We start from the raw sequence: 25,675 nt of genomic DNA, 5'->3' as shown, positions 1-25,675 counted from the left end.
AAGACAGTAGCTATCTTGCTTCTCAGTGAGGAAAAAGAGGTAAAGAAGCGGTTTATTGATGGCCTACGGTCTGTTGTATCCTTTTTCATTACTATTAGCAGAGTTTGCTCGACTGCCAACCTTAGACATCCTGCAGTGGCAGCACAGTGACCTAGAATATGCAGAATCAGAGGATGAAAAGAGAAAGAGAGAGAGAGAATACAAACGTCAAATTTGGATCAGTCTACCAGGTCTCTCTAATTTATTAGCTTCCTGCAGCTGTATCTTTGCATTTCAAAACTTCAGTAATTTAAAATAAATAAATTAGAACTGGCATATATCACGGTGTTATATATGAGAATTGCCCTCACACACATACATGCACAAAACCCTCCTATAAATTATAAAAGGTACCAGAATAACCTCCCTTCTTCTTCTAAAGAAAGTAGAAAGCTTAAAATGTGACTAACTACAGCCTAAAAATTATCATGCAATATCAGTGCTGATTGTTCAGGAGAATCTGTAGAACTATTGACCATATTGAAACTGAGGATGAAAGGACAGATAGAAAGGCCACGCAGTAAAATTAGATTTTGTCATGCCAGCATATGCTTTTTAGTTGAAAACTAGAAGCAAGAAATAGTGGTATTATCAGATATGTTTGCAGACACAGCAGTCAAAAACCATAAGCCTGTGGTCCTGACCTTTAAATTTGGCTATCCTGTGCTTGGTGCAAGATCTAACGTGATGAATAAAAGTGACTCTTAGTTTTGCAGTCTCTTGAGTTCTATGGCTTCTACGAATTTGCAGGATCATTCAGGTTAGCAGGAACCTCAGGAAGTTGTCTTGTCCAACTTCCTGCTCAAAGCAGGGTTAACACTGAATTCAGACTAGTTTGCTTAGAGCTTTGTTCTCCAAGGACAGAGTTTTCACAGCTTCTGTGGGCAACCTGTTCTGGTGCTTAATTATCGTCTCAGTAAAAATGTTTTCCTTATATCCATTTGGAACTCTCCCTGTTTCAATTTAGAACCCATATCTCTTGTTCTCCTGCAATGCATCTCTGTCTTCTTGGTAACCGCCTCTTAGGTGTTGAAAGGCTAATAGCAGTAAGGGCTATTAAGTCTCCTCACACCTTCTCCATGCTGAACAAGCCCAGTTCCCTCAGCCTGCCCTCACTGACAAGTGCTTCAGCCCCTGACCATCTTGATGGCCCTCCACTGGACTTGGTCAAGTTTATCAACATCTTTTCTGGTACTGGGAAACCCAAAACTGGACCCAGTATTCCAGATATAGTCTAACAACTGCTGAATAAAGGGGGATGATTCTGCTTAAAGTACTGCTGTGGTCCTGTGATACAGCCCAGTATGTTGCTAGCCTTCACCACTGCCAGGACACACTGTTTACTCATGTTCAGTCTGCTGGCCACTAGGACCCCTAGTCCTTTTCGGCAGAATTTCTACACAGCCTGCCAGTCCCTGGCCTGTACTATTGAAAGGGATTATTCCTTCCCAAGTGCAGAACTTTGCATTTGTCCTTGATGAATTTTTTGAGATTCTTGTCAACCTGCTCCTCTAGTCTATCTAGGTCTGTCTGCCCCCTGTCAGGGGCAGCCCTGCCTCTGAGTGCATCAACTACATATCCAGTTTGGTACCTTCCGTAAGCTTGATGACGGTGCATTCCTTCTTCTCCAGGTCGTTGATAAAGATAGTAAACATGACAGGTCCCAGGACAGACCCCTGAGGAACTCCACTTACAGCAGCCTCCATGAAGAGTATAAGCCATTAACTTTAACCCCAACAATCCAGCTCATTTCTTTTACACCTCTAGTAATCTACCCAGTGTCCTAAGTTGGACGCAAGAATGCTGTGGGAGACCATGCTGAAAGCCTTGCAAAAGTCAAAGTAGAGGACACGCATCGCTCTCCCGTTATCCTCTGGACCAGTTGTTACATGATTTATCCATGGTACATCCAAGGTAGAGATTGCTGAAGTGTCTAACATAATCTAGAGCAGCATCAAGGCTGTTCCCAACACGCTGGCTGAAAAGGGCCCCAGTGGACTCTTTGCCATGTGAGAGTTCCTTCAGTTGTAGATCTATTTTTTCTGGATGCGTTTTTTTTCCTGATATAACAGTGCAAAAGAGCAGATAGAGGGGATAAACAGAGAAGTACAAATCAACTTGCTTTGCTGAAATAACGAAAGCTGAATTGTCTTCCATCAGCACACACCAGTAAAATAAATAGCAACCATTACTAACAATATCTTACACACATTTTTCAGGCAACCACCATATTTGTTTGAGAAGAATTTTAAGCCGTCTATCCTTCCACCTTTGTGACAGCCCGCTTGCCTGCTTGAAGTACTACTCTTCTCTTTCTTCAAGGGAGATATATTAGTAACACTTTTCCCTCTTATCTTTTGCTGTAACATTAGCAACAATATTAATACTACTATCATAATGTAACTGTAAATGACATGGGATTAAGTGCTTTGTAAGTAGTCCTGTGGGCCCAAACCACAAAAGTTATGTAGTATTATAGATCCTCTAAAGCCCTAGTTCTTTAGCTTAATTGTTCTGTCTTCTTCCAGGATCCCTGGGTCAGGCTTTGCAGGTTAGCAATCATCAGTCATTTCATTACAAGACCAAATCGTTTCTTTTGGCCTCCCTGTACATGTTTGTGAGGTGGCTCTGAATTTATATGCAACAGCAGAGGATACTGGTACTAGGCAGACTTGTATTTTTTTGCATGAAAGCTGTGGAATTAAGTCTTCTCAAGAATAAGGAATTAATATCTATCACATATTTTGAAACTCATAATAGAGGTACTATCTGTGCTGCTAATATCCAAAGGTCATATATACCCAGACCTGCTTCCTTTGATGCCTTTGGAGTATTTAGGTTTCTTCTCTGAACATCCTGCAAGTCTGGTAGGCCTGTCAACAGAAACAGACTATTCTCTATATTTCATACTTGGTCTAACTTAGGAAGGACTGTGCTTAGGTATATGTAAAAGTATTGGATGGAATAGCAATTGCTGGTATCCAGCTAAAACATGAGTAGGTAGGTTCTACAAGCTGGCTTAATAGACAACGGTGTCAACATGGCCAAACCCATTCATGATAAACATAGTGAAACACATATTACCGTGCTAACAGCCTTATTTTATAGTACTTTAAGACTATTTTCACAGTATTTAAGGGAGTAAGTGAAAAGAACATTATGAGTGTCATGTGTGTAATGAAGCCTATTTTGATTCTCAAGCTAGTGCTTTTGAAAAAAAACCCTTAAGACTGTGAAAGTTGTGGTTCACTGACACAACGTGGGTGTACGTGTACTTCTTGTGCTCTTTCAAAGTAAACAGTCTGGTAGCTGCTAGTGCTAAGCACAGATCAATACAACTTGATCCATGGCATCATAGTATTTATGACTGTTGGAACTTAGTACTGTTTAGGCAGAACCATCTGTCTTAATTTGATATCTCGAAATGCAATTGCAGTGATTTCTAATAGAAGCACAGAGTAGCGAGAATAAGACCGTAACACTTTTTGGATACTTTAAACAAAGCAACAATGGCACGTATCAACTCATATCTATAGAGTGTATATTCTTAACCTTCTAGATCTTGGTAGGCATATGTGTCAAAGAAGGATCTGCCCTTTCTCAAGCTAAGCAAGTAATCTTCTACTCAACAATACAGTTCCTTTTGTAAGTGATACGGCCTACTTAGGAGCGTTGGTTTTCTTAGATATAATTGAGACTGTTTCATAAATTTATGTTTGGGAGGCAGTGCTGTAATATTTTATAAGGGTGGGAGAAGTAAAACTCAGAATTTTTGTTTCTGTTTGGTAACTCAGTCAGTGACTCTCCTAGTGTCCTTAGACAAGTCAGATAACCTCCCTGAGTCAATTTGCTCATTATGGAAAGACCCAGAGGAACAGTCTCATCACCAGTATGCATCAATATGTGGGAGTTCTCTGAAGTGCACAGACTGAAATTCCTTCTCAGCTTCCAATATTAACAACTGCTGGGCTGTCTGGGAAATCTCAAAAGATCATACTGCACTGATTCCTTGATCCCTGGAACCCGTATCTCTGCTGCTAGTAACTGGGTTTGGCCTGACAAGATAGAGTCTAAATATCTTTAACTGGAAAACGTGTATTATGGTTAACTAGCAAATTATTGTATGATTGCTGCCAACTCCTGTGTCAAGAGTGTATTAGTATATAACAGAAAAGGTCAGTTTACAATTTGAACTCTGCAGCTCAAATCTAGTCAGTCTCTCTCTAAATCTAGATAAATGAATTGAGGGCTGTGGCAAGAGTGAAATAAGAGAGGCACCAGCTGGGAGCAAATGTATCTGAGCAATGCTGTCGCCTGCTACCCAGGAAAAGGGCCTATATCTCTGCACAGCAGTGAGAGCCAGGAGTAGTGACAGCAGGTAGGAACCTAGACAAGGGTGCTTTGGGTGTCAAAATGTCTTTCTGTGGCTCTGTTATAATAGCAGTTCCTCAGAAACAGCACTGTCTTGAAACACTGAAAATTAAACACGGTGACTAGTCAATGGCCACCAGCTACAACCACTGAGACCGCTTACTGATGCATATACGCACATTTTATGCTTTGTCCTTCACTTACTTATTTGAGCATATCTTACTTCTGGATGGACTGTGAACTATCTGGTTTTGTTCGTTTATCACAACGGACTTAGTACAGTGGGCTGTAGCTCCACATAAGGTATCTTCAGGTATAACTACAATTTTAAGTACTGAAGAATAAAAATGCAGTCACAAAAAGAACTGAGACTGAGGCTCAGGCTGAGAAGTAGCAACCAGATGCCTCTCTCTTTGGGATTTATTAAGTTGAGGGGATATTTAATTGTCCCTGGGACTGTGTTTTCAAGTATCTACTCCCTAATATATCAGCCCTTTGCTCTTTTGGTTGCCAGATACTGGGCTATAGTTAGAGAGATAACAAACAAACAGACTGGCACTCTGTTCCATATTTGTTTCTTTCGGAAGAGTGTCCACGCTCAGGGCCATATACCAGAGTGTGACATAACACGGGCCTACTATATCAGTGTTTTATGTCTCTGTGATTTGGAAAGACAGAAGTGTGGATTGTTAGTCTTTTTCCTTTTTTTGGTTTTGCTTGAAAAGTATAAACCCACTTAAAAGGTATGTGCAGCTTTTATGACTAGGTCCTTAGAGACTGGAATGCCAGAGGCTGCTCTGAGTTCTATAATGTCACTGTTATCCATTCTTCTTAGAATTGTTATCCCTTTTCGTAGCCATTAAATAACTCACATTAAAAAAATCCATTTGCTGTTCCCATTGTGCTTGACCTACATGAGAGTCCTTGGATTTCTTTATAGAATGAAAGGATATTTTAGTTCCTTTTTAGTGTTTCTTAAGTGCAGTATGTATTTCAGGTTTTTGGAATGTATTTACATGTATCACAAAGAAGTTTCCTTTATAAGTCTCTCAGTGCTCTGGATTTTCATGACAAAAAACCCAATAATCTGGAAAAGTGGGAAAGTGTTCTCTTAAAATAATTTTTAATATTTTTATTTTTCACTTTGCTCTTCAAAAAAAAAAAAACATATAGAGCTGTATAGTTATACAACTTTATAGGATGTGTATGAGGTTATTTCCATACCATTTGTCCAGCTCAGATTGGAATCTCATAGAATCGCATTAACTTCTGTGATGTGTCTCTTCAGACTAGGCTGTTATAGACTATTTTGTCGTATAGTTTTATCATTAAAAACTATGAATCTGTGGATCATAAAGCGTTATTTTATGTTGTCTGTTTTGTACGGGGGGGAATGAATATATAGCTTAGGTTTTTCCAGTGTCAATGTATATTCAAAGTTGCTTCTCTGTGGAGTTCCCCGATATAAATAGGTGAAACTCCTTACTTTTTATAATCCCAGTTACTATTTTCATGCCTATGGATACCTTTCCAATAAATTGTTCTGTTTAGTACAATTGGTTTGGGGAGTCTTGAGGACAACGGGAACTGTGAAAACAAGGCAAATTTAATTGTATTGCAGTAATGAGGAAGAATCCTGAAGTCTGCTTTCTCTAACCTCTTGGTTAAGTTTGTCTTTATTAATTATTGAATTGGTTGATCGACTAACTGAAATTGATTATTTTACCTCAGTATTTGTGCAATTTAAGAATTAGATCAAAAAGAGAAAGTCAGATTTCATATTCAGAAGTTCAATCACTGGGTTTCTATGCAAACAAAAGATGTCATTATAATACTTTTTCTTGGCTAAGTCTAAAGGTCAAAATTAGCAAGTTTTAAAGATGAACTGCAGAGGCATACAGTAGAGCCTTTGTAGTAATCACAAATGAAAGACTGTTGAATTAGTAGATCTCACAGAGAATCTAATTTATAACTACAGCTTGGTATCTGTGACGGCAGCAATGCAGTTTGCATGAGTTTGAAGTTGGGGCAAGAACGTAAAGAGCCAGCAGGTCAGTAAGAGAACAAAAAATTGTGGCTAGGGGACAGTTGCCAGCTCCTATTGTAAAGGCAGTCCATAACCCACACTTTCACTATTATGACAGCTATGAAACTTGAGTTGGTTTTGTTGTTGTTGTGATCTTGGCTTTGCTTTGCAATTGTGTGGGTTCAACCAAATAATCATTTTTAATAACTCTTCTTTTGGAGAGGAGGGGTTATGTTTTGCTGGAGGCTTCAGGATATGAATTTACTTTTAATTTCCCAATCTCTGATTGACATTGACATCTTTCCCATATTATCTCAAAAAATTCAGTGCAACCCTATGAAGCACTGATTTGTTAGTGTGAGGGGGGGCATCTGCTGCAGTACATAGGACCTTACCATGACTCCAAACGTGATCGAAGATGCCTTCATTTCAAACACTGATGTTCTTTTTCTGTCCCTGTATTTTAGGGTCTTTATGTCTTTGTGGTATATTTTATCCTACACAATCAACTTTGTTGTCCTGTGAAAGCAAGTTATACCGTAGACATGAACGGACATACAACAGCTGGATCTGCTTTTTTCACACATGGCAGTGGTTTGCCGCCTGCAGGTGGAGAGATCAGCAAATCCACTCAGAACCTGATCAGTGCTATGGAAGAGGTAACAATATTCTATCCTCATTACCCTGTGTATTAAAAATGTACTGGAGATGTAAGTGGCAATACTGAAGTGCAATACACAGGAATGAGATGACCACTTGGTAATTATTATTGTTCTTTTTTTTTTTTTTTTTTTAGAAACGTTTCTTTTCACCATAGAAGTTGTTATCCTTAGCCATGGCAATGTTCTGTTCTTGGGACTTAAAATTCTCTGGTAATGTCCCATCTAGAGAATTTTGCCTTTTCAGCTTGGGTCTTCAGTTTATTATAGATGTTGGTTACAGTTTTATCAAACGTAGGTAATGGAAAATTAAAATATCAAGTTAATTCTTTCAGCTTACTGTAGGTTTTGAATTAGTTTTAAGTCTCTAATTTTCCAAAGTCATGCTATGTGAAATTTCTGCAAATTTTCAGAGAGATTATTTTCAGTCTCTTCATTACTGAAATTGGAATGCTGCTAACATCTCTTTTTCGCTTCCTGTAGTAAACGAAGGTCACTTTTGCTGCTATGTACATGTGCGTGTTGATAGAGCTAGCTGAAAAAAATTCCAGTTGAACAGCTTTTCTAGCAAAAATAGTGATTTAATGGGATTGAAATAGTTCAATGGAACAAGTCCATTCTGGTAATATTTTTGGTGGAAACCAGACAGCCTAGTCTCCTGCTACCTGCCAGCAGTTCTGCCCACTTCTCTATCTGCTTGACTGTGGGTTTGTCTGGATGCTAATGCTTCCCAGCTGCCCCCTGGCAGACTATTAAATTTCTTAGACTTCTCATTTTCTCACTTAAGGTGATACCTGACTCCCCAGTTTACTGGACAGTATGGCTTCTCAGCTCCATGTGGCAGGCATTCACAGTCCTGCGCTCCAAGCCGTGGATGAACAGTGAGCCAAAAAAAAATCTATTTTGGTTATTCTAAAATACAATTTTTTAGAGTTCCATATTTTGAGTTTTCATCACAATTAGGGAGGAAACAGATATTCGAAAAATCCCTTTTTTCATGAATTGAAATTCTGATTTTCGTTCAGCTCCACCCTAAAATTAAGAGGGAGATGTAATTTAGCAAAGGTAATATCAAAACTATTGAGCTGTACACCAGCACGTTTAAAGTCTGATAACTTACTTTAAAAGACTGTGCTGGTAAACCCAGGAAAGAGTGGACTGCCAACAGCAGATCATATCATGGATAGAAAAGTAATTATGATTAGTGAATACAGAAGGGAGAGGCAGGGTCCAGTTGAGGAAGTGGCAGCGATAAGAGAAGAGTGAGAAGGGATATTTTGACTGGAACCTTCAGTGCTTTAATTTAAGCTTTTCCATACTAGAGACCAATGTTCAGAAATAGGGATATGTTTTTAACTTTTGGAGCCGGCTAGGCCATGCATAATAAACACATGGTTAAATGACTTGTAATCAAATTCTAGCCTTTTTTTTTTTTTTTTTTCAATTAGGCTACCTAGTTCACTAGAGAAGTCACAGAGTACTTGGCTCCAAATACCCTGATATCAAGTCCGGCTCTGGTCATAGGTCCTAATTTGTAATCTCAAGATAGGATTCTAAACAGTCATATAAATTATTTCTATACTGTGTATACTGTAGTTTTGATGATCACTGCATTTCTGTGTCTTTTTAAACCTGTTAAAGGTGCCGGCAGACTGGGAGAGGGCATCCTTGCAGCCTGCCAGTCAAGCTAGTGCTGCCTTTACGCAGAGTCCACAAAATGGCAATGTCTTCCCCCCTTCTGGAGGATTTAGTAACAGCTCATTGGTTGCGGATGAGGAGTCACAGGAGTTTGATGACCTAATATTTGCTTTAAAGACTGGTGAGTGACACTTCTCCTTGTTTCTCGAAGATCACTGTGTTCTCCTTCATTCTAATGGTGTCACCATTCCATGAGATTCAGTTGCTGTTCATGTGATCTAATTACCAGTAAAAATCTAAAGCAAAATTGTTTTCACTTGGACTGTCATTCCATGAGCTACAAATACTGTGCAGACTATCTAAAATTACAAAGACAGATAGTCCACAAAAATAAGGTTTGAGTCATGGTGATAAGGAGACCTACAGAAACCAGCTACAGATTGGAGACTTGAACATTTTTCCATGAATACTTAAATAGTTAACTTACTGCCTCTAGACATTGGTGGTCTTATCTTCTGTTCCTTTCTTTTTAGTGCATATAGATGATATGTATGCTGTACATATCTTTATTATATATATTTGTAAGAAATAGCATAATTTCATAAATACTGATGTTCCCAATCTCCATGCCAAATAAACATTTGGGCCTAGAATGATAAACTAGATAGATAGACTTCTGCCCAAACACAGCAGACAACTGTGATTAGCTCACAAAGCTGCTGGAGAACACAAGGGGGATGGAGGCCACTCTAGGTGCCTACACTCAAACTACACTTCTAAAACAAATAATTTGTAATCAGATTCCTCTCAATGGCCTTAGAGTTCAAGTCTTCAAAATCCCAGTCTTTTCCCTCAGGGTTCTCAGCTAAGTATTGCTCATATTCTCTCTCACCAACCAACCAACCAACCAACCAACCCCCCCCGCCCCCCCAGCAAAACTTTAGGTCATTGAAATGATGGTAGAACTGATCATTTAAATTGATAGCCGGGCATGGCTTTAGGCAGAAGAAATGAAGTGAAACCTGATTCAAAGACAGGTAAACATGGGAATGTCTGATAACAGATCACAATGGTTAAAGAATGTCACCTGGTAAGATCTGGCACTTACTAAGCCAGGCCCACCGCCCTAGGCATCACAGGGAATACAAAGGGACAAGCTTGGTAAGGTACTCAGGCAAGTGACTGGAGGCCATTTGCCTGATCTTTTGGAATATCATGGAGCCTGCAAGGAGACAACATCTAGATATTGACTAAATTAGCAGGTTAAGTGCACTGACTGCTTACTGCTAATTTCAGGAGTTATGTTCCCTGCAGTGACATCAGTGGAAAAGGTCAAACTGGATGGAAGACTGAGAATTTTGCTAATGAAGGAGTAGTTTTATTCATAACACTTTATTTCTTAGGACAATTTCCATTGCAGAAAGCTCTTTTAATTAAGAAGATAATTGGGCAATAAATAACTGGCCTAGTGCTAAGAAATATGAATTTTTGTACACACTGTCACAAAAGTTGTATTTTCCTATTGCTTCACCTGGATATTTTGCCGCCTAAATATAGTTTCTTATGCAGTCTGCTGCTGTGTAATAAACTGTTACAGGTTTTGGGCAAGACTTTAAAATATGGATGCATAAACTTAAGATTTGCAAACCCTTTTTTAAGTATCTAAGTATGCAGCTTTTACTTTATCTTTCTTTTTCTACTTTCTGAATATTTTAAAGGAAACTAGATAACTCAGAAGATTTTTAATAAGATATGAAGCTATTCATATTTAACACTCTTTTCATCGAACATACTGTTTACTGTCTTAAGCTGCTCAATTGACATCAGTTGGCCTATTCACTGCATTAAACATTATGCAGTGTGTGGAAGGCTAAGCCTTAAATCATGAAGACCAACCTAGCAAGCAACAGCAGCAGTTAAACCTCATGGTTAATATAATCCAACACAACCTGATTTAGCATTTTGTGACTTTTTATAAATCTTCAAGTTCCATCCTTAGTTAATTTGTCACCATCCTTCTAAAGGAGGTAGGTCTAAAAGTAACTTGATTTTTTTTGGTCTAAATTTTATGTGAATGTCCTTTTTATTTATTAATAATTTATTGTCATTTGTTCTTAAAAGCCTTTTGGATGAATAGAATTTAAAGCAGATGCTTCAGGGCACAGTTTGAGAAAAACATTTTTGTTTGCATTGCTGGCTCAAGCATCACCTGTGCATTTTACCCCAATGTTCACTCTCGTGCCCAAACTGTGCCTTCAGCAATGTCACAGGAGGGAAAAGGTTTATTTCTAAGCCAAACCCGTGGCCCTATCTGGTTCCAGCCCCACATACGTTTGAACAAGTCAGCCTAAAGAGGAGGTACTGCGGCTAGAGCAGCTTTAACTACCAAAGTAAATGTTTGTCAGTTACTGCCTCAGATCCAGGCTGTAGCTCAACAAATACTTCAAACGAAAAAATGTGCTTTTTACTAAAAATAAAAAAAACATAGCTGCTTTTCCTTTTTCAGCCAGACCTGCTCTCCAGTCCAGTACAGTGCATTTCCAAAGAATCAAAGTGCCTCTGATAGTAAAAGAGAGAGAGCTGCATTGAAGCAATTAAAAGTGGCAAAAGATGGCGGAAAGTGTGATTTCTTCTCTGCTTGTGCAGTACAGGCTTTTGCTGTTTAAGTGTTCACTGAACTGTGGTCTGCATGGGGTTTTGTGGCACAGTTAAGCTAGCAGTCACTGTAAGGAGGCTGGCTCCTCATCCCTCCTGGTTGCACATTTCTTCTTGCTCTCTTGCATTGGTATTCGTACTCGTATAAAACCACAGCAACTCAGATTAGAGCGTTCTTCCTTTCCCTCCCTCTCTCTTTCTCCCTCTCCCTCTCTATCTCCTCTCTGTCCCCTTGCCGCCGCACTCCATTCCCCTTTGTCAGTTTGATGCGTTTATCCAGCTCATCAGGTGATGAGAACCAGTATCAGGTCAAAGAAAGCAGTGGGAGTCAGCAGCCAAAAGCCTAGCACCCCTTTTTCTAAATGGGCTGAAATGTACGGGCAGTTGAGATGCCTCTTGCTGCCTTCCCTTTAGGGGGCTCTGTTAGTCCTTCACTTTAAGTAGTGCTTCTCAACTTTTTTAGACCACACTTTATTTCAGTAGATTGAGAATTCTTTCATCCCAGCTCCTGGCAGAAGTAGGTAGAAGGTGCTTTGCACCACATTAGCTGTTTTTATCTCCTCCTAAACTGAGAGGTATGGCTTTAGGTTATAGTGGTAAAATAGGAAAGCTTGTTCTATTACTGCTTGAGTTTTACCTCTGGTAACCAGAAACAGAAACCTTCATTCTCTGTCATTCCCTAGAACTGTCAATCTATAACCAAACTCAGTCACAGCTATGTTAAAACATTAGCTTCTATTCTGGAGGTTGGCTGAGGATCAACACTGATTAGTGGAGGAATATGCAGAAATGTCTTTATGCCTTTTTACACTTCATCTGTCCTTTGTGCTAATGTAATCTGGAGCAGTCTGAGGGTTACTTTAATTTATACTTATGGTCTGTAGCCCCAAGCTCTAATCTGGCAGCCAGGATCAGTGAAAATGAGGATATAATTCGCAGATATGTTTTGCTGTCAGCAAAGCTAAAATCTCATTCCTTTCTTCATGCCCCACCCTTGCAATGAAGTTTGCCACTCTCAGTAATATTGGTGTATTCATGGCTGGGGCCATATTGTAAACTGGATGACTGAAACGGTGCAGGTTAAAAAAAAATCAAGCTTCCATATAACTTTTTTTTTCCTTAACTTGCAACAGTTTGGTAAGTTACAACTTGCAGTGCAAATCCACAAATAGATGCATTGGCACACTTGGCCTTATTGCTAAAGAAATGTGTCATAGAACTATGCACTTAGCCCTTGGTTCCATAATCATTAATACTGGATCTAATTACAGATTAACCAGAAATACAGACTGGATCAGATGAAGGCATCAACTGCATTTCTAGCAAGTTAGTTGGATAAAAATGTACAGTTTATGGTGTTTTCTTAGCCAGCTTTTATGCTTGCTTTATGCAAACTTTGCGTCATATGGACACATTGTTTTGTATTTGGTGCCAGAAATCCAAAAGCTAGACTTCCTGTATCATAAAACCATGGTCTCTGAATGCGCTATCAATTAATTCCTCCTTTCCATCAAATATGTTCATGTCCATATAGAAAGAAATAGTTAGGATTCACTATGCTGACTGTGTCACCTGAACTCTGTTATACTGTGAGAAACCTTTGGAAAGTTAGTCAGCTCCAAGGCAATTTATGTGAAGGAAATTACAAAAAGATTACTGCAGGAAAAAAAATTCAGAGACATGTCCTGCCTAAGGATGCATGCTAAAACCTTGGGTTTTCTTCTGGATGGTAATTAGTTTGGTTTAAATAATTTACTTTATTTCATTTTTTGTTTTTATAATGAATCAAAGGCTTGGCTTCTACTGAGAAAGGACAATTGTTTACTAAGTAGTTATTGTTAATTGCACTAACTAGCTTTAAAAATGCTATCGTTTTGAACTAGATGTCATTTTGCATTTGTGATTTCTTTTGCAAGGTTTATATTAATAAACCATTTAATGAGATCCTCACCTTCCAGACCGACATCAGAGTAGTAAATGTGTGACAGTAAAGCCCACTGTAAAATGATTCCTGGTTAGTAAGAGCTAAGGACTTCTACATGTTGGTTAGGCTTGGGTAGTTAAAAAGGGAGCTGGTAGAATAAAATTAGGTAGACTCTGCCCCAAAGCAGCAAGCTGCCCATCAACTTTGCTCCAAAGTATAAATACCATAAATACATGATAGCTTTCCTGATCTCTTAGCCTCCACCCATGTTCCCATCTACCACAAATGCTCTGGTTCTCCCCCTTCTGTGATGCCCAAAACAGAGCCGAATTATTCCTTTAGGTTAGATGTCAATGCAAAATATAACAAAGCCCTTTAAAAGAGGCTCCAAGCCCCTCTTGTTCTGACTGACAATTAATCTGTGTAGGAAGGTGTTTGCAAGGGCCATTCATAGGTCAGAGCTGAGAATACCACCCTGGCCACATGGTACTTTCCAAATAGGTATCTGACAGTATCAACAGAAGACAGGACAGGTTTAGGCTCACGTTTGCAATCTCAGCGTACTTTTGCTCTATATAGTGGCATATGTGATAAATCCTAAATAAATCTACACAGAAAATAACTTGAAGAATCTACTACAGAAATTAGAAAAAAAAAAAAAACAAATGCAGCTTATTATGATAAAGACTTATTATAAATTATCTCATAATTTGCAGTCTAATATATCTGGAGTTCCATAGTCAACGTTTTTTAAACCTTAGTTTTATCACTTTAGGTGCCCGATTTGAGAATTAAGCATCTCATGCCAGGCATCCAGAATTTGAGGAAACTTTTGAAATTTAAAATTCTGAAATGTGATGAGTAGACCATCCTGGAGACAAGTCTTACTGTCTGTCACAGAACAGATAAATTGTAGATAGTGGCAAAGTGCCAGATTCTTGCCCTGCTTTATCAACCTACCTCATTTCTGTTCTGAAGCATCACTTCATGGAAAAAGGAAGCCAGTTCGCATATTCATTCAAGTTCTCATTTGTGATTGCTCACAAATTTGCTAACTGCTGGATGTTGAACATGACTCCATAAGATCCAGGAGTCAAATCTGAACTTTATTCTTAGAAGTCTGGATGTCTATTGGTGTCATTTCTGTAGAGTCAAGACCTAAAAGAAGAAATAAAATTTGTCTATGTAGCATATTAATTTTCTGTCTAATACATTTTACCCATACAATACAAATTATTAGTGATTCAGAAAATAAGATATAAGTGTTTATGAGATAAAAAACCTTCCTAGCAGTAGGGGTACAGTAATTACAAAGCAATCTCCATTTCCCTTAAAATGTTTTGGTGAAAATTTGTGATTAAATCATCAATTAAATTGTTATCAATTAAATGATAACAACTGGAGTTCACTGAATATAGGAATGCACTGATTGAGTCTTTCAACCGGTAGATGTCACTGCAGGGATCTTGCTGATTTTGCAAAGCAAGCTGTGACTTTTAACTTTATAGCTAGTCCTTTGATACAAAAAGAAAGGAAGAAAGGCCTCATTTTCGTGCATATTCTTCTTGAAATAATTGCTTCACAAATTGAGGAAAAGTGGCACCCTTGGCTACTTACCCACCATCCACCTGCTTTTTTGGACGTGATCGTGTTTAAATTCTGCTATGATCTGAAAACAAGCTGGACCTATGAACTCTGTGAAACTCCACCATGTAAACAGTCCTACCCTTCCTGGTCAGTCGATTGTTTGGTAGTTTAGTATCCTGGTTACAATTCAGTTTTCATTCCTAAAAAGGATCCGGTCTTAAATAGTTTGCCTTTGCATCAGCAGCAGAACGAGGCTGTTGTAAACCCAAAGTAGCCTACTTCAGTTTCAGGTTTACCAAGTTCCTTATAAGAACCTCCTTAAAAATCTCCTCTTACTTTGCACAAAGCATGCACATATGACATTTAGGAATATATGTGGTATAATACCAGGTTAGCCTGGTGTCTGATGTATCTGATCTTTTTATAGTGACCAGCACCAGATGTTTCAAAGAACCCCATACTAAACAATTGCAGTGTAATCACCAGCAAGAGAAGTATCTTTCTAATCCCAGCATTCAGTGGTCACCTTACAATTTGAAGCCTGGTTGTTCACGGACATATAAAAAGAAAATTTTATATAATATAATTGTAAAAGTTTCCAATCATTTCTGTTTTTCCTTTTATGAAATCCACACCATTTTTAGCCTAAATAAAAGTTTTGAGTCTAAGTTTCAATGTTAATGATGCTATATAGGAAATATTTTATATTTTTTCATTTAAATTATCTTATTTACTTCACAAATATTACCTTGTTCTTCTGTCATCAAATGGTAAATACAACAGTCTGATTTGCCTTCTCTATTTCCATTCCTTACACTCATGTTTCTGTTCTAAAACAGTTTTAGAGAACATCATAATAAAAAAAAAATAATTTCCTGATGCAATTGCTGTTTTTCCCAGGACTTTCAAACAACTTAGTCATTAGGACCATGATTCAAAGAAAATTTTAAATATGCATGTAATTTTATAAATGAGTAAATGTGGCTTGTTTGTCTTCAATAAGCTTATAAATAAGAATTTTCATGATTCAGGTCCTAAGCTTCATGTCTTTATTATGGTAGCTCTGTCCATCAGATGGCTCTTTACTCTTGTCGTATCTGACAGACCCAAGCACGTGTCTAAACGAGCAGATGTGAATGAATTCAACATCACTCCACCTACCCGAACTCCAGAACCAGGTGTGAGAACGATCATAATGCAGAAATACCCACTTTCTGTCTGGATGCAATATGGCTGTATTCACGCAGCACTGCTTGTGAGTTAAGGGTCTCCCTCTGGACTACTTCTAGAACTGTTCTGGAAAGCCTGCCAAGTTCTGCAGAGTGGACTGAGTTATGCAGGTCTCTGCTAGCTTGAGGCTCTTTCCAGTAAACTCTCTTTCAGTGTAGGTATGCCCCTGGGCCTTTTACCTGCTGAATCCAACCCTTCAGCTTGTTTCATTTTCTGAACCCATCTCCACATTCAAGATTGCAGCCTGACTTCTTGCAGCAAGTGAGCATCCACATTCCTTCCCACTGCTCCCCCCTTCTCCTAACTTCTTTTCTTGGCAGGAGGTAGGTTATGAAAAAATTACTAGAAGTGAAGCAATCAGGGGCATAGAAAATTATGAGGTAGCTCCAAAAGCTTAAATTTCTTTTGCCAAACAAGCCAAAGCCTGGAATGTCAGCTAAGAGGAATAGAGCAGATTCCATTGTACAGCTGATAGAAATTTCTGAAAATGCATTTTAGTAAGAAAATGGAAATCCTTGCCTCTCCCAGCATACCATATTCGGGGCTTGTTGACCAAATGTCATTCCTCTGTAACTCCTTTGAACTGACTGTAGTTACAGATCAGATACTTTTCTCCAAATTGAATAATTTTCCTACCTTTTGGCTATTTGTAAATGACATTGCTGGAAGATCATGTCTGACATTAGTCTGTTTTGAAATCATCATGCCTAGTTACACATTGAGGTGTAGTTCTGAACAAATTTGAAGCCCAAGCACTGTAATGCCTAATGAGAATTGTGTTTTTTGTAGGATTTACTCTACAGTGCAGAGACAGAAGAAGCTGAAAGTACACTAAAGTTTATAGTTCCAACAGATACTCTGTGAAGTAGTAGTCTGAAAAAATGCACATTTCATAAAATCAAGTGCAAGATTATGTACCTTCAAATGAATAAGCAACTGCAAAAATGCAGGGAAGCAACTGGCTAGCAGTACTCTTTGGACAAAAAAAAGGACAAGGTGGCCTCTTGAGGTCTCTTCCAGACATGTCTTGGACGTTTCCATAGGCCAAAGTCTTGTATTCTCACACAGCAGAAGAAAAACACAATACACCAGCCTGTGCCAAATGTGGGTTAAAGAATATTTAGTCAGCGCCCTTTCACATGTTGAAATTACAATCCTATTAAAACAGCTGGAATTATAGTTTAACAGGGAAATTATATCATTAAAAATCAATTCTTCATGAAGAAGTTCTTGGAAATAGCAGACTTTAACAGCCAGATCATGAACCCAGCCTAAGCCAGGCCTTGATTTATGCTTTTGTGATTTCAAGGCAACCTCTGAATAGCTATTGTACCATTTACTGAGACAATTAAAGTGACTGACAGTGGCATATAAAAAAGTGTATCTGGATGGTACAAAACAACGTCAGTTAGCGTTACAATTTGTGGATTCAGAATTGCTGACCAGTAAAAGAAAACTTGCTATATTCTTGTAGGGAAGGGAAGAATTTCAATGATCAGAATAAAGTAGAGCAGCTATGTAACAGGACATGATATCACCATTTCTGTTTCAGTATTGAATTCTCACTGGTTCTTTTTTTGGCTTCTCTGTTTTCCAGGTGCAGGTCTCAGTGTCAGTGATAATGATTCTTGCCATGGCAGCCAGGATGGCGGCAGCATGGCTAACTCCCAGATTGTAGAGCTTAGAAGAATACCCATAGCGGACACTCATCTCTAACTTCCCTTTTAGTTTGCTTTTTTTTTAATTCAAACTTCAGTATTTTTGTATTTGTATTTCCTTTTGCACTAAAATGCTATATGAAGCTGTGTAGTAGAATGCTGTGAGCTATACTGAATGTTTAAAAAAGCATGTTTTTTTTAATATCAGAATAAACTGTAAATTTTTACAGTGACTGAGCTTCAGCAGATATAATGACAATTGGCCTAGATTTGTATCTTCTAGCTAGATGCACATATTTCATGAACTGCAGCTTTTTTAATTAACCTGTATGCATAACACTGTTTAATAAAAATACTAGAGTCCATTTGATACAAAAAAGTCTGTAATTTCTGCTCACTGTTTATGGAGTTGTAAGATGATGGAGACACTCTCTTGGACAGGAAAGCATTTTAATTGCACAGTTCTAAGTTTCCTAAGCTGTACTATTCTGACTATGCTTTGAGAACTGGAATCGGTGGACTTTGCAGACACAGTGTTGACCCAGAGAGTTTAAAACGTAAGTTCTGACATGACAAAACATGTGATGATATGAAACAAACAGAGGGAAGGACAAGAATGAGATCTTGTAAAGCTTGTTGCAGGGTAGCTGTACATTGCTGACTGTGTTACCTTGTTGTTGTCATGATGTTAAATTCTTTCTCTTCTCACAAGCAGAAATAAGGGAAGAATGCTAAAGAATTGAATTTTCTGTTAATCTCTGTGGGTGCTACACAGATATCCCTGTTCTGATTGAACGGTTTTAGTATTGCATTACAAGTGGGGTCAGATCAGTAATCTGGAGTCATAAACTAGCAAGAAAAGTTACTCCCTTGGGAAAAAAAAATACAGAAGTAGTATTTCAAAATTGAGAGGGGGAGGCAGACTGATCTTATAGGAATCATTAACTCTGCTTCTGCACAGACACTTGGGAAAAAACACATTAAAGCAGGAGGCCAAGGGAATTTTCCTCCAACCATTTCTGAGCATGTTGTAGAAATACAGTAAATGAGAAGCAAGCCTTTCGTATCTACTTCAGGAACTTGCCTAAAGGCTTTAAGTTGAGCAAGCTCTAAGCAACAACCTCTCTTTTTAAAAGAAAACCTTTGTTATGGAAACTTTTCTGCAAATTGTACTATCTATACAAGTTTTAATATATCAAATCATTTGTTATCTGAAAAAAAAAAAAAAAAAAACAACCAAATCTGTGTCCTAATTCTGTAATTACTGCTAGGGCTGAAAAGGACAGCTTGCAATCATCACTCATCTCCAGAAGAGATTATCTTTAAATGGGGAGCCTTAGTCTAATGTTTAGCAAAGCATTCACAGACACCAATAACTGTATTTCTAGTCAGCAAATCAAGTGCTTTTTAAGTATATGTTTGAATTGATGGGAAATAAGAACATGTCTATATTTAATGAGTACATGCTTTGCTGCATCAAGCCTTAAATTTCTGGCTCCCAGCCATTTTGTTGACTCTGCCTGAACTTTTCAGGCTACAGAGCAAACAGGACCAAATCTTTGCAGTCAATGGCAAAAGTTACTTTAGGGTAAGAGTGGGGAAGACCGAGTCGGTGTCACCATGAGCAGTATACTGAAGCATGTTGAAGTCAGTAAGACCTTTGTATCTGCATAGAAGGGACAGCCTTTAAAACTAGATGCAGTTCATCTGGACCATAAAGGATACTACTTTATAAAAGAGTGAATCATCTAAGCATATTTTGTAATTCACTGTTCTACAGGATCCGCCCATACTAGACCTGCTGAAAAGGGCATTCTGGGCACTTGAATCAGCTGCAAGTGTCATTGAAATAAGACTGCCTGAAGTTAAGATTAGTTTTGGACATTTTGCAATATAATGATAATATACTTTTTGATTTTCTACAGAGGAAACCTGGCTTTTGGAGTGCAGAGGAAACGTGGCTCTTGAAGGGTTTTCTTTTTTTTTCCTTGCTTGCTTTTTTCTTTTTTTGCTTTTTTTCTTCCTGAATCAACCAGGCTGAGTGCTGGCCATTGTTGATATTTCTCATCTATCCACTAAGGCCTTAACATGAAGTCTGGCCCTAGAGAATGATTGCAACACTTGCTCAGTTGCAAGAAAGTTAGGCCTGTAACAGATGTTTCATTACTTGCAGTACATGCTACTACATGCTGTGAGAAAGCTTATAAAAGAAGGATGTTTGTTTGATTTTGACTCACCACCATAAATGTTAATACTTTGTGTCACTTCAGCTTGTTGCACAACTGGCCTGGTTAGGGATTTACTGTAAATGTATCAGCATTTTCAGAGCAGATCAGTAGGGTGATGTCTGCTGCCAGCATTTGTTGAATTTTAAGTCTCTAGGTGGTGCTCACATGGTTTAAGATCATAAGATGAATCTTTGTTACTGTTCCAGAATCATTTTTTAAAAGAAAATATAGTCTGTAGAAAATTCAGTGTTTTAATAGCATGGCTCTCTATTAAACTCATGTTTGCTGTTCCCTGAATAGCCAACATACAGTGAAGATTCAGATCAGCGCACACTGCGGCTGCATGCTCTGATTCAGATGTGCCATAAAGCCACATCTGAATCAGAGCACTGCAGCTGTATGCTTTCATTCAGATGTTCCATACAGCCACATCTGATTGAGATGTGCCAGACAGCAACACCTTGACAGGAGTACCTTTACAGCTGGCTTGACTTGTATTTAACAAGACTGAGTGCTTCCTGTGGTACTCTGATCTCAGACATTATTTTGAAATTGATAGAGAGTATAAATATTTCTTTGTTTCTCTGACATGAATGAATCCACAGTTAGAAAGCTTTCAAACTATTACCCCTGGTCCTACCTCTGATGACTAACTCATTCAGCCCTTTGCTCTGGTATTATATAGTGAAGAACACCAAGAGACTTGCTGCCTTTCTTTTTTCTCTATAAAAGGAGCCATGATTTCTATATAAGAGGCCATCCTCTCTGTTTTGAGGGATAAAGGGAGCTGCGGTTAATATACATGTAAGATTTCATAGGCGGCTATGAGAAGAACCTTCCTTTTAAACTAGCTTCACCTAAAGCTACATAAATATGTTTGCACAGAACACACAAATCATGCACATGCTTCAGGAGTTTGTCATCATTTATATGCCAACATAAGTAAAGTCACCTTTTTAAAAGATTCCTGAATTAATTTCGTATTCAAGTAAATAAGTAATTAAAAATGCTAAGTTTGACAGACATTTTTAGATGTTTTGGTGAAAGCCAGTGGGGAAGAATCTGATTTTCCTTTCCTTGGCACATATTCAAAATAAGCCAATTCATATCAGGGATCTGAACAGAAATACGCAGATTGTTTTTTTTCTTTAGAACCTATAAGAGACCCTGAATTTATCTAGGTTCTGGCTATACCACGCAAATGCTCAATACCCAAGTTCCAAAGTCATCGTTGACATGCATCCTGCACAGAACGGCACAGTGAAATATTTGGTCTGCAAAGGATTAAATTGTATCGGGAAGGCTAAGGGAAAAAATTTGGGTATGTGCTCGACATAAAATTGCATAAAGTTAACCCATTCTGCAGAGGTTTGACTAGAAAACTGGATAAGATCAGTGGCAAATCTTGCCTTCAGATATATTTCCCTAGTGCTCAGCTATGGACATTGAGCTACTACTGTAGATTTTGCTTCACCAACACTCATGCAAATTAGTGACAATTCAGACTGTGTCTCCAGTTAGCTGGCAGCAGAATTTCCTCCTGGTTCCTTCTATTGGCTGTAATACATACTGTAATTACAACACGCAAGCGCATGCTAATCAAAAGCTTAATCTGCTCAATTCAATATGTTATCCTATTTATTTTCACAGAAAGGATCGAAGAGATTTTCCATTTTCATTTCAGCGTTGAAAATTATCTTCTGTGAAATAAATACATAGAAATAACTGCAATGTAATACTCAAGTATTATTGAATGAAATACCTGGAACTAACAATTTCCTGAAACTGAGAAGATGATAGTTGTATAAATTGGTCTAAATAGTAGCTTGAAAACCTAAAAATGTTTTTTAGCTGTTTTGTTTTTAACTAAGTCATAGTTGTGCTCATGATAAAGACAGCATCTTCACAAATACACAAGATTTGGAGAAAATTATTTACATGTTTTTCTTATTACTTGTCAACATTTTTAGTTTTCTCTGCAAACACAAAGACTGATGGGGCATCTCTAGTCATGACATTCTGGTTGGCATTGACAGGAACTGTGAACACGCGGAAGCAGGCCTTGCTCTTCCTGGAGGTGGTGGTTTTACTCATAGAATTATTTTGCCAGTGGCTCTTATTAAAGATTGCCAGAAGGACTCTCCTGGAGATCCAGAGAAATGCATTCTGGGAACTGTCAGCACAAAACTTGCAAGCATAGATTTAATAACTCTCACTCCATTCCCTGGCTAAAATGTAGCAGCTTGGAGAAGGCCCCAGGAATGTGTCATAACAATGGCCGGTGTCAAAAGTGCACAGAAGTGTTTTTCCTGAAGATGACAGAGTTTTCCCCAACTCAGCAGTTAGGCTTTGAAGATGCTGTGGTAGTACCACTGGTCTAAATTCACAGTGATTTTTATCAGGAGACACTCTAATTTCCAAAAGCTGTAATCTGAAATGTAGCTTTACTCTTCATATAGAGCAAACAGCAACATTTGGCATACCTTTTGATGAGTTTAAAGTATGTGTGAAAGACAAGTACGTGTTACCATGTACACACAGACACAAAATAATTACGGGATATAAGAATTTAATGTAATAAAAACAAACTCAGTCTCGATTTGAAAACTAAAACACTGCGGTCCATATTATGAAATGGGTTTATCCTGGAAACTTTTAGGCTTCTACTTTGCAATTCCTGAATCAAAGTTAAGCATGATTTCTCCATTTCCTAACTGGAAAAAGTTATGCATCTGGCATGGGGATATACACTTACCAAAAAGGATGCAAGAGAAGGGGATGTCTGAAATCTCCCTTTTCTCTCGGACGTCAGCAGCGCCTAGGAGGGTGAGCGCTACCTGCAGCCCCTCTTAGGCAGGACACCTCAGTATGCCAGCTGCCTCGAATCTTCCTGTGAGCACACTGAGCACTGTGGCGAAGTGGAGAAGCGAATACAGGATTTTTCTTATCTGGCAAGGACCAAACAGATTTCTGTTGTATATACATATAGGACCATATTTCTTCTTGCTTTGGGAGAACAACATGCCCTGGAGGTTGGGGCAGGGCAAGAGACACAAACAAACAAACAAACAGTGACCTGGCTAGAAACTGCCTTCTTGCATCACAACTGTTGACTCCTAATAAAGAGAGCCAGCGACTCGTTTCCCACCGAGTAGGAGAGGGAGTACGTGCTCCCTTTAGCAGGAGGGTAATGCGGGTCCTCCTGGTGCCGTGAGCACGCAAGCTGCATTTGTACCAGCGACTTAAATAGGGCTCATTCCTTGGCACCGAGGCCAACTGGCACAGGACGCCCTATGTCCGTTAAACTGCCCCTGCTTCCGCAGCAGCGTACCTACACGCAAACTGCCCGTGGGGAATAATCTTCTCCGGGCTGTGCTAAGCCCCAGCCTCTGCGCAGGTATTTTTGGGGAGAGTGCAGACTGGCATGGGCCAAAACGACGCCAGGAACGGTTCAACAGTTTAAAAATATAGCTGGAGTTGCGCTGCACGGGAGCGTTTCTTGGCACTGTTTAGTTTCTGAGTATACATCTAGCTATAGGAAAGTCAAGAATAATCCATCTTCTACAGCTCTAAACTGCTTATCAGTAAACCACACATTATTAAAACAACAAATTACTAGATAATTTTGTTAAAACCTGGAAATTTGCTAGCCGCTGGTTAAGTGTTCCCTTGTCACTGGATATGGAGGACTGTAAATAATAACTGCATATCTGCATTTTGGGTATATCGGCCGCAACGCGTCGTGACATCTACTAGCATCAGCACGTAAGGGCGGAGGTGCAAGGAAATAAAAGGCAGCTCTGAACGAGCCGAAACAAAAATCTCTTCAAACCGTCTTGTCACAGCCAGAGATTTATGAATACGGGGAGTTAGCCCGACCCCAAAATCCCCCAGGAAGGCCTGCTCTGACCGGTGATGGCTCCTTCGCCTCTCCTGCCCTCCCAGCACCGACACAGGCGCCTCCCGGTCTCCAAGGGCCACTCTCACCTGAGAAGTGCCGGAACAGCCCCGGGGCCGAGGCGGCACCGTGCCCCTCGGCTGCTTCACGCCCCGCCGCGTCCTGCGCCCCACCACGGCCGCCGCCGCGCTGCCGCCAGCGCCCGGCACCCCGCCCGAGGAGAAGCCGAAATGACAGCTCGACGTATGTCATCACATGCTTACCAATGAATTATAGCAACGTTATTTATAAATAGATTTCGCGAGTGCCAAGCTGTCAAAAGGAAGAGGAAGCCGTGGCGCCTTGAGAAAGCACATACAAACCAGGAGGCACGTGCTCAGAAAGCGGCTCTGCAGGGCCACGGCGGGGGGCAGGCAGCACCGCCGCCCCGCGCCCCGCCGCCGACATGGCCGCCTGCCTCGCCCCCGCCCCCACCGCCCTCCCTGGCTCTCTAAGCCGCTTCGCTGCCTTTCGAAATCCCCCAGCCTCGGCAGACAGGAGGCCGAGGGCTGTGGGTGAGGAGGCAGTGCTACTCCCGCCCCAAATGGCAGGATGGGTCCTTGCTCACCTGACGGCTTTTGGAGAAGGGCGGCAGCTCGAGGGCAGCCGTTGGCCCCCACCTGCCGCCGGGGCTCAGGGAGAGGGCAGGACACCTCCTGCAGCCCCCAGAAGCCATTTAGCGGAGAGTTGCTTGAAGACGACTCTTCAGAGGCCTGGCTGGTCGCTGGCTGCCAGCGCCGAGGGTCTGGAGGGGGCCTGCGCAGCAGGGGCGCGGGTTGGTCGCTCCGAGCGCCTCAGTTTCGGGACGGCGTCCGGAGCCGCGGAGGAAGGGGCTGAGGGTACGTCTGTCGGGGCTGCAGGGGCTGGCAAGCCTGGCGCTCGGGTCTGTGGCCACGCTGAGGCACTACTGCTTGGCGTTTTGGGAAGGAGGACGGGGGAGCGCTGTGTTGTCAGCAGCGAAGCGCGGCTGTGCCGTCGACCGCGCTGCCTGTGGGTAACGCCTGCGTCTCGCAAGCAGCCCTGTCGTGGCTCCCTGCGGCTGGGGGGGACTGGAGCGAGGGGGAAAGAGAAGCACGTGGAGAAGCGCTGCGCCTGGTTATATCCAAACGGTCCCAGCACCGCCTAGGCCTCCGCTGACTCTGTCTTCATTAATTTGCTTGTTTGTTTTAAATACGGCATTTTGCGCGATCGCGGTTGTGCCCCTCCACTCGTCCTCTGTGGCTCGGGGCAGTCGGAGCTGCGCGACCTTCCCCTTCACGACGGCCAGGCCTACCCGGCCTCCGCGGACGCGGCACTTGCCGAGCTGCCCTCTGCGGCGTTTAACTCCCTGACCTGAATTCTGCTGTCCCACATGTTCTCCATGCCACAGGTTTTGTTTGCGCTCTCCTTGCTGCAGAAATCTAAAAATACTCCGGCGACTCCCCCCCGCCATCCCCCCTTTCTGGAGGAGTGACCTTTCTCCCTGCTCTGTTTGTTTAGTGTTTCAGTCATGCTCTGGGCCCAAATTCCCTGCAGGAGAGACTTCTTCTTCACTTATTTCTTCTAATAGCTTTTGCCTTAGCAGAAAGTGAGCTTGTGCTGCCTTTTTCTTAGCCAGGCCTTTTTAAAGGTACAATGGCAAATATGATCCCCTGCCCCCTCCCCCATCTTGTAAGAAAGAGCTCGTTTTCCTTTTAATTCTTTGTTGTTCTGCAGTTACTGTGTTTTGTACCTTCCCACGGAT

The 25,675-nt window shown here is 40.3% G+C and overlaps 1 protein-coding gene and 1 long non-coding RNA gene across 2 annotated transcripts in view; one reads left to right on the top strand and one right to left on the bottom strand.

The window, feature by feature from the left end:
* LOC138064775 (adhesion G-protein coupled receptor V1-like) overlaps positions 1–19,615 on the top strand; it is a 273,548-nt gene extending 253,933 nt beyond the window's left edge. Inside the window, exons 89-91 of the mRNA XM_068928702.1 lie at positions 6,904–7,095; positions 8,737–8,914; positions 17,727–19,615. Of these exons, the coding sequence (XP_068784803.1) occupies positions 6,904–7,095; positions 8,737–8,914; positions 17,727–17,845 (489 nt within the window). The 3' untranslated portion in view covers positions 17,846–19,615. The remainder of the gene's footprint in view (positions 1–6,903; positions 7,096–8,736; positions 8,915–17,726) is intronic.
* LOC138064779 (uncharacterized) overlaps positions 1–25,332 on the bottom strand; it is a 52,292-nt gene extending 26,960 nt beyond the window's left edge. The window contains exons 1-3 of the long non-coding RNA XR_011138031.1: positions 24,521–25,332; positions 22,771–22,963; positions 14,273–14,470 (exon numbers count right to left, since the gene is read on the bottom strand). This is a non-coding gene — a long non-coding RNA (uncharacterized lncRNA). The remainder of the gene's footprint in view (positions 1–14,272; positions 14,471–22,770; positions 22,964–24,520) is intronic.
* Positions 25,333–25,675: the final 343 nt, after the last annotated feature.

The sequence above is a fragment of the Struthio camelus genome, chromosome Z (genome assembly GCF_040807025.1).
Source record: "Struthio camelus isolate bStrCam1 chromosome Z, bStrCam1.hap1, whole genome shotgun sequence".
Lineage (NCBI taxonomy): Eukaryota > Metazoa > Chordata > Aves > Struthioniformes > Struthionidae > Struthio > Struthio camelus.
The sequence above is the reverse complement of the archived record's forward strand: the minus strand, read 5'-3'. Positions and strand labels throughout refer to the sequence as shown.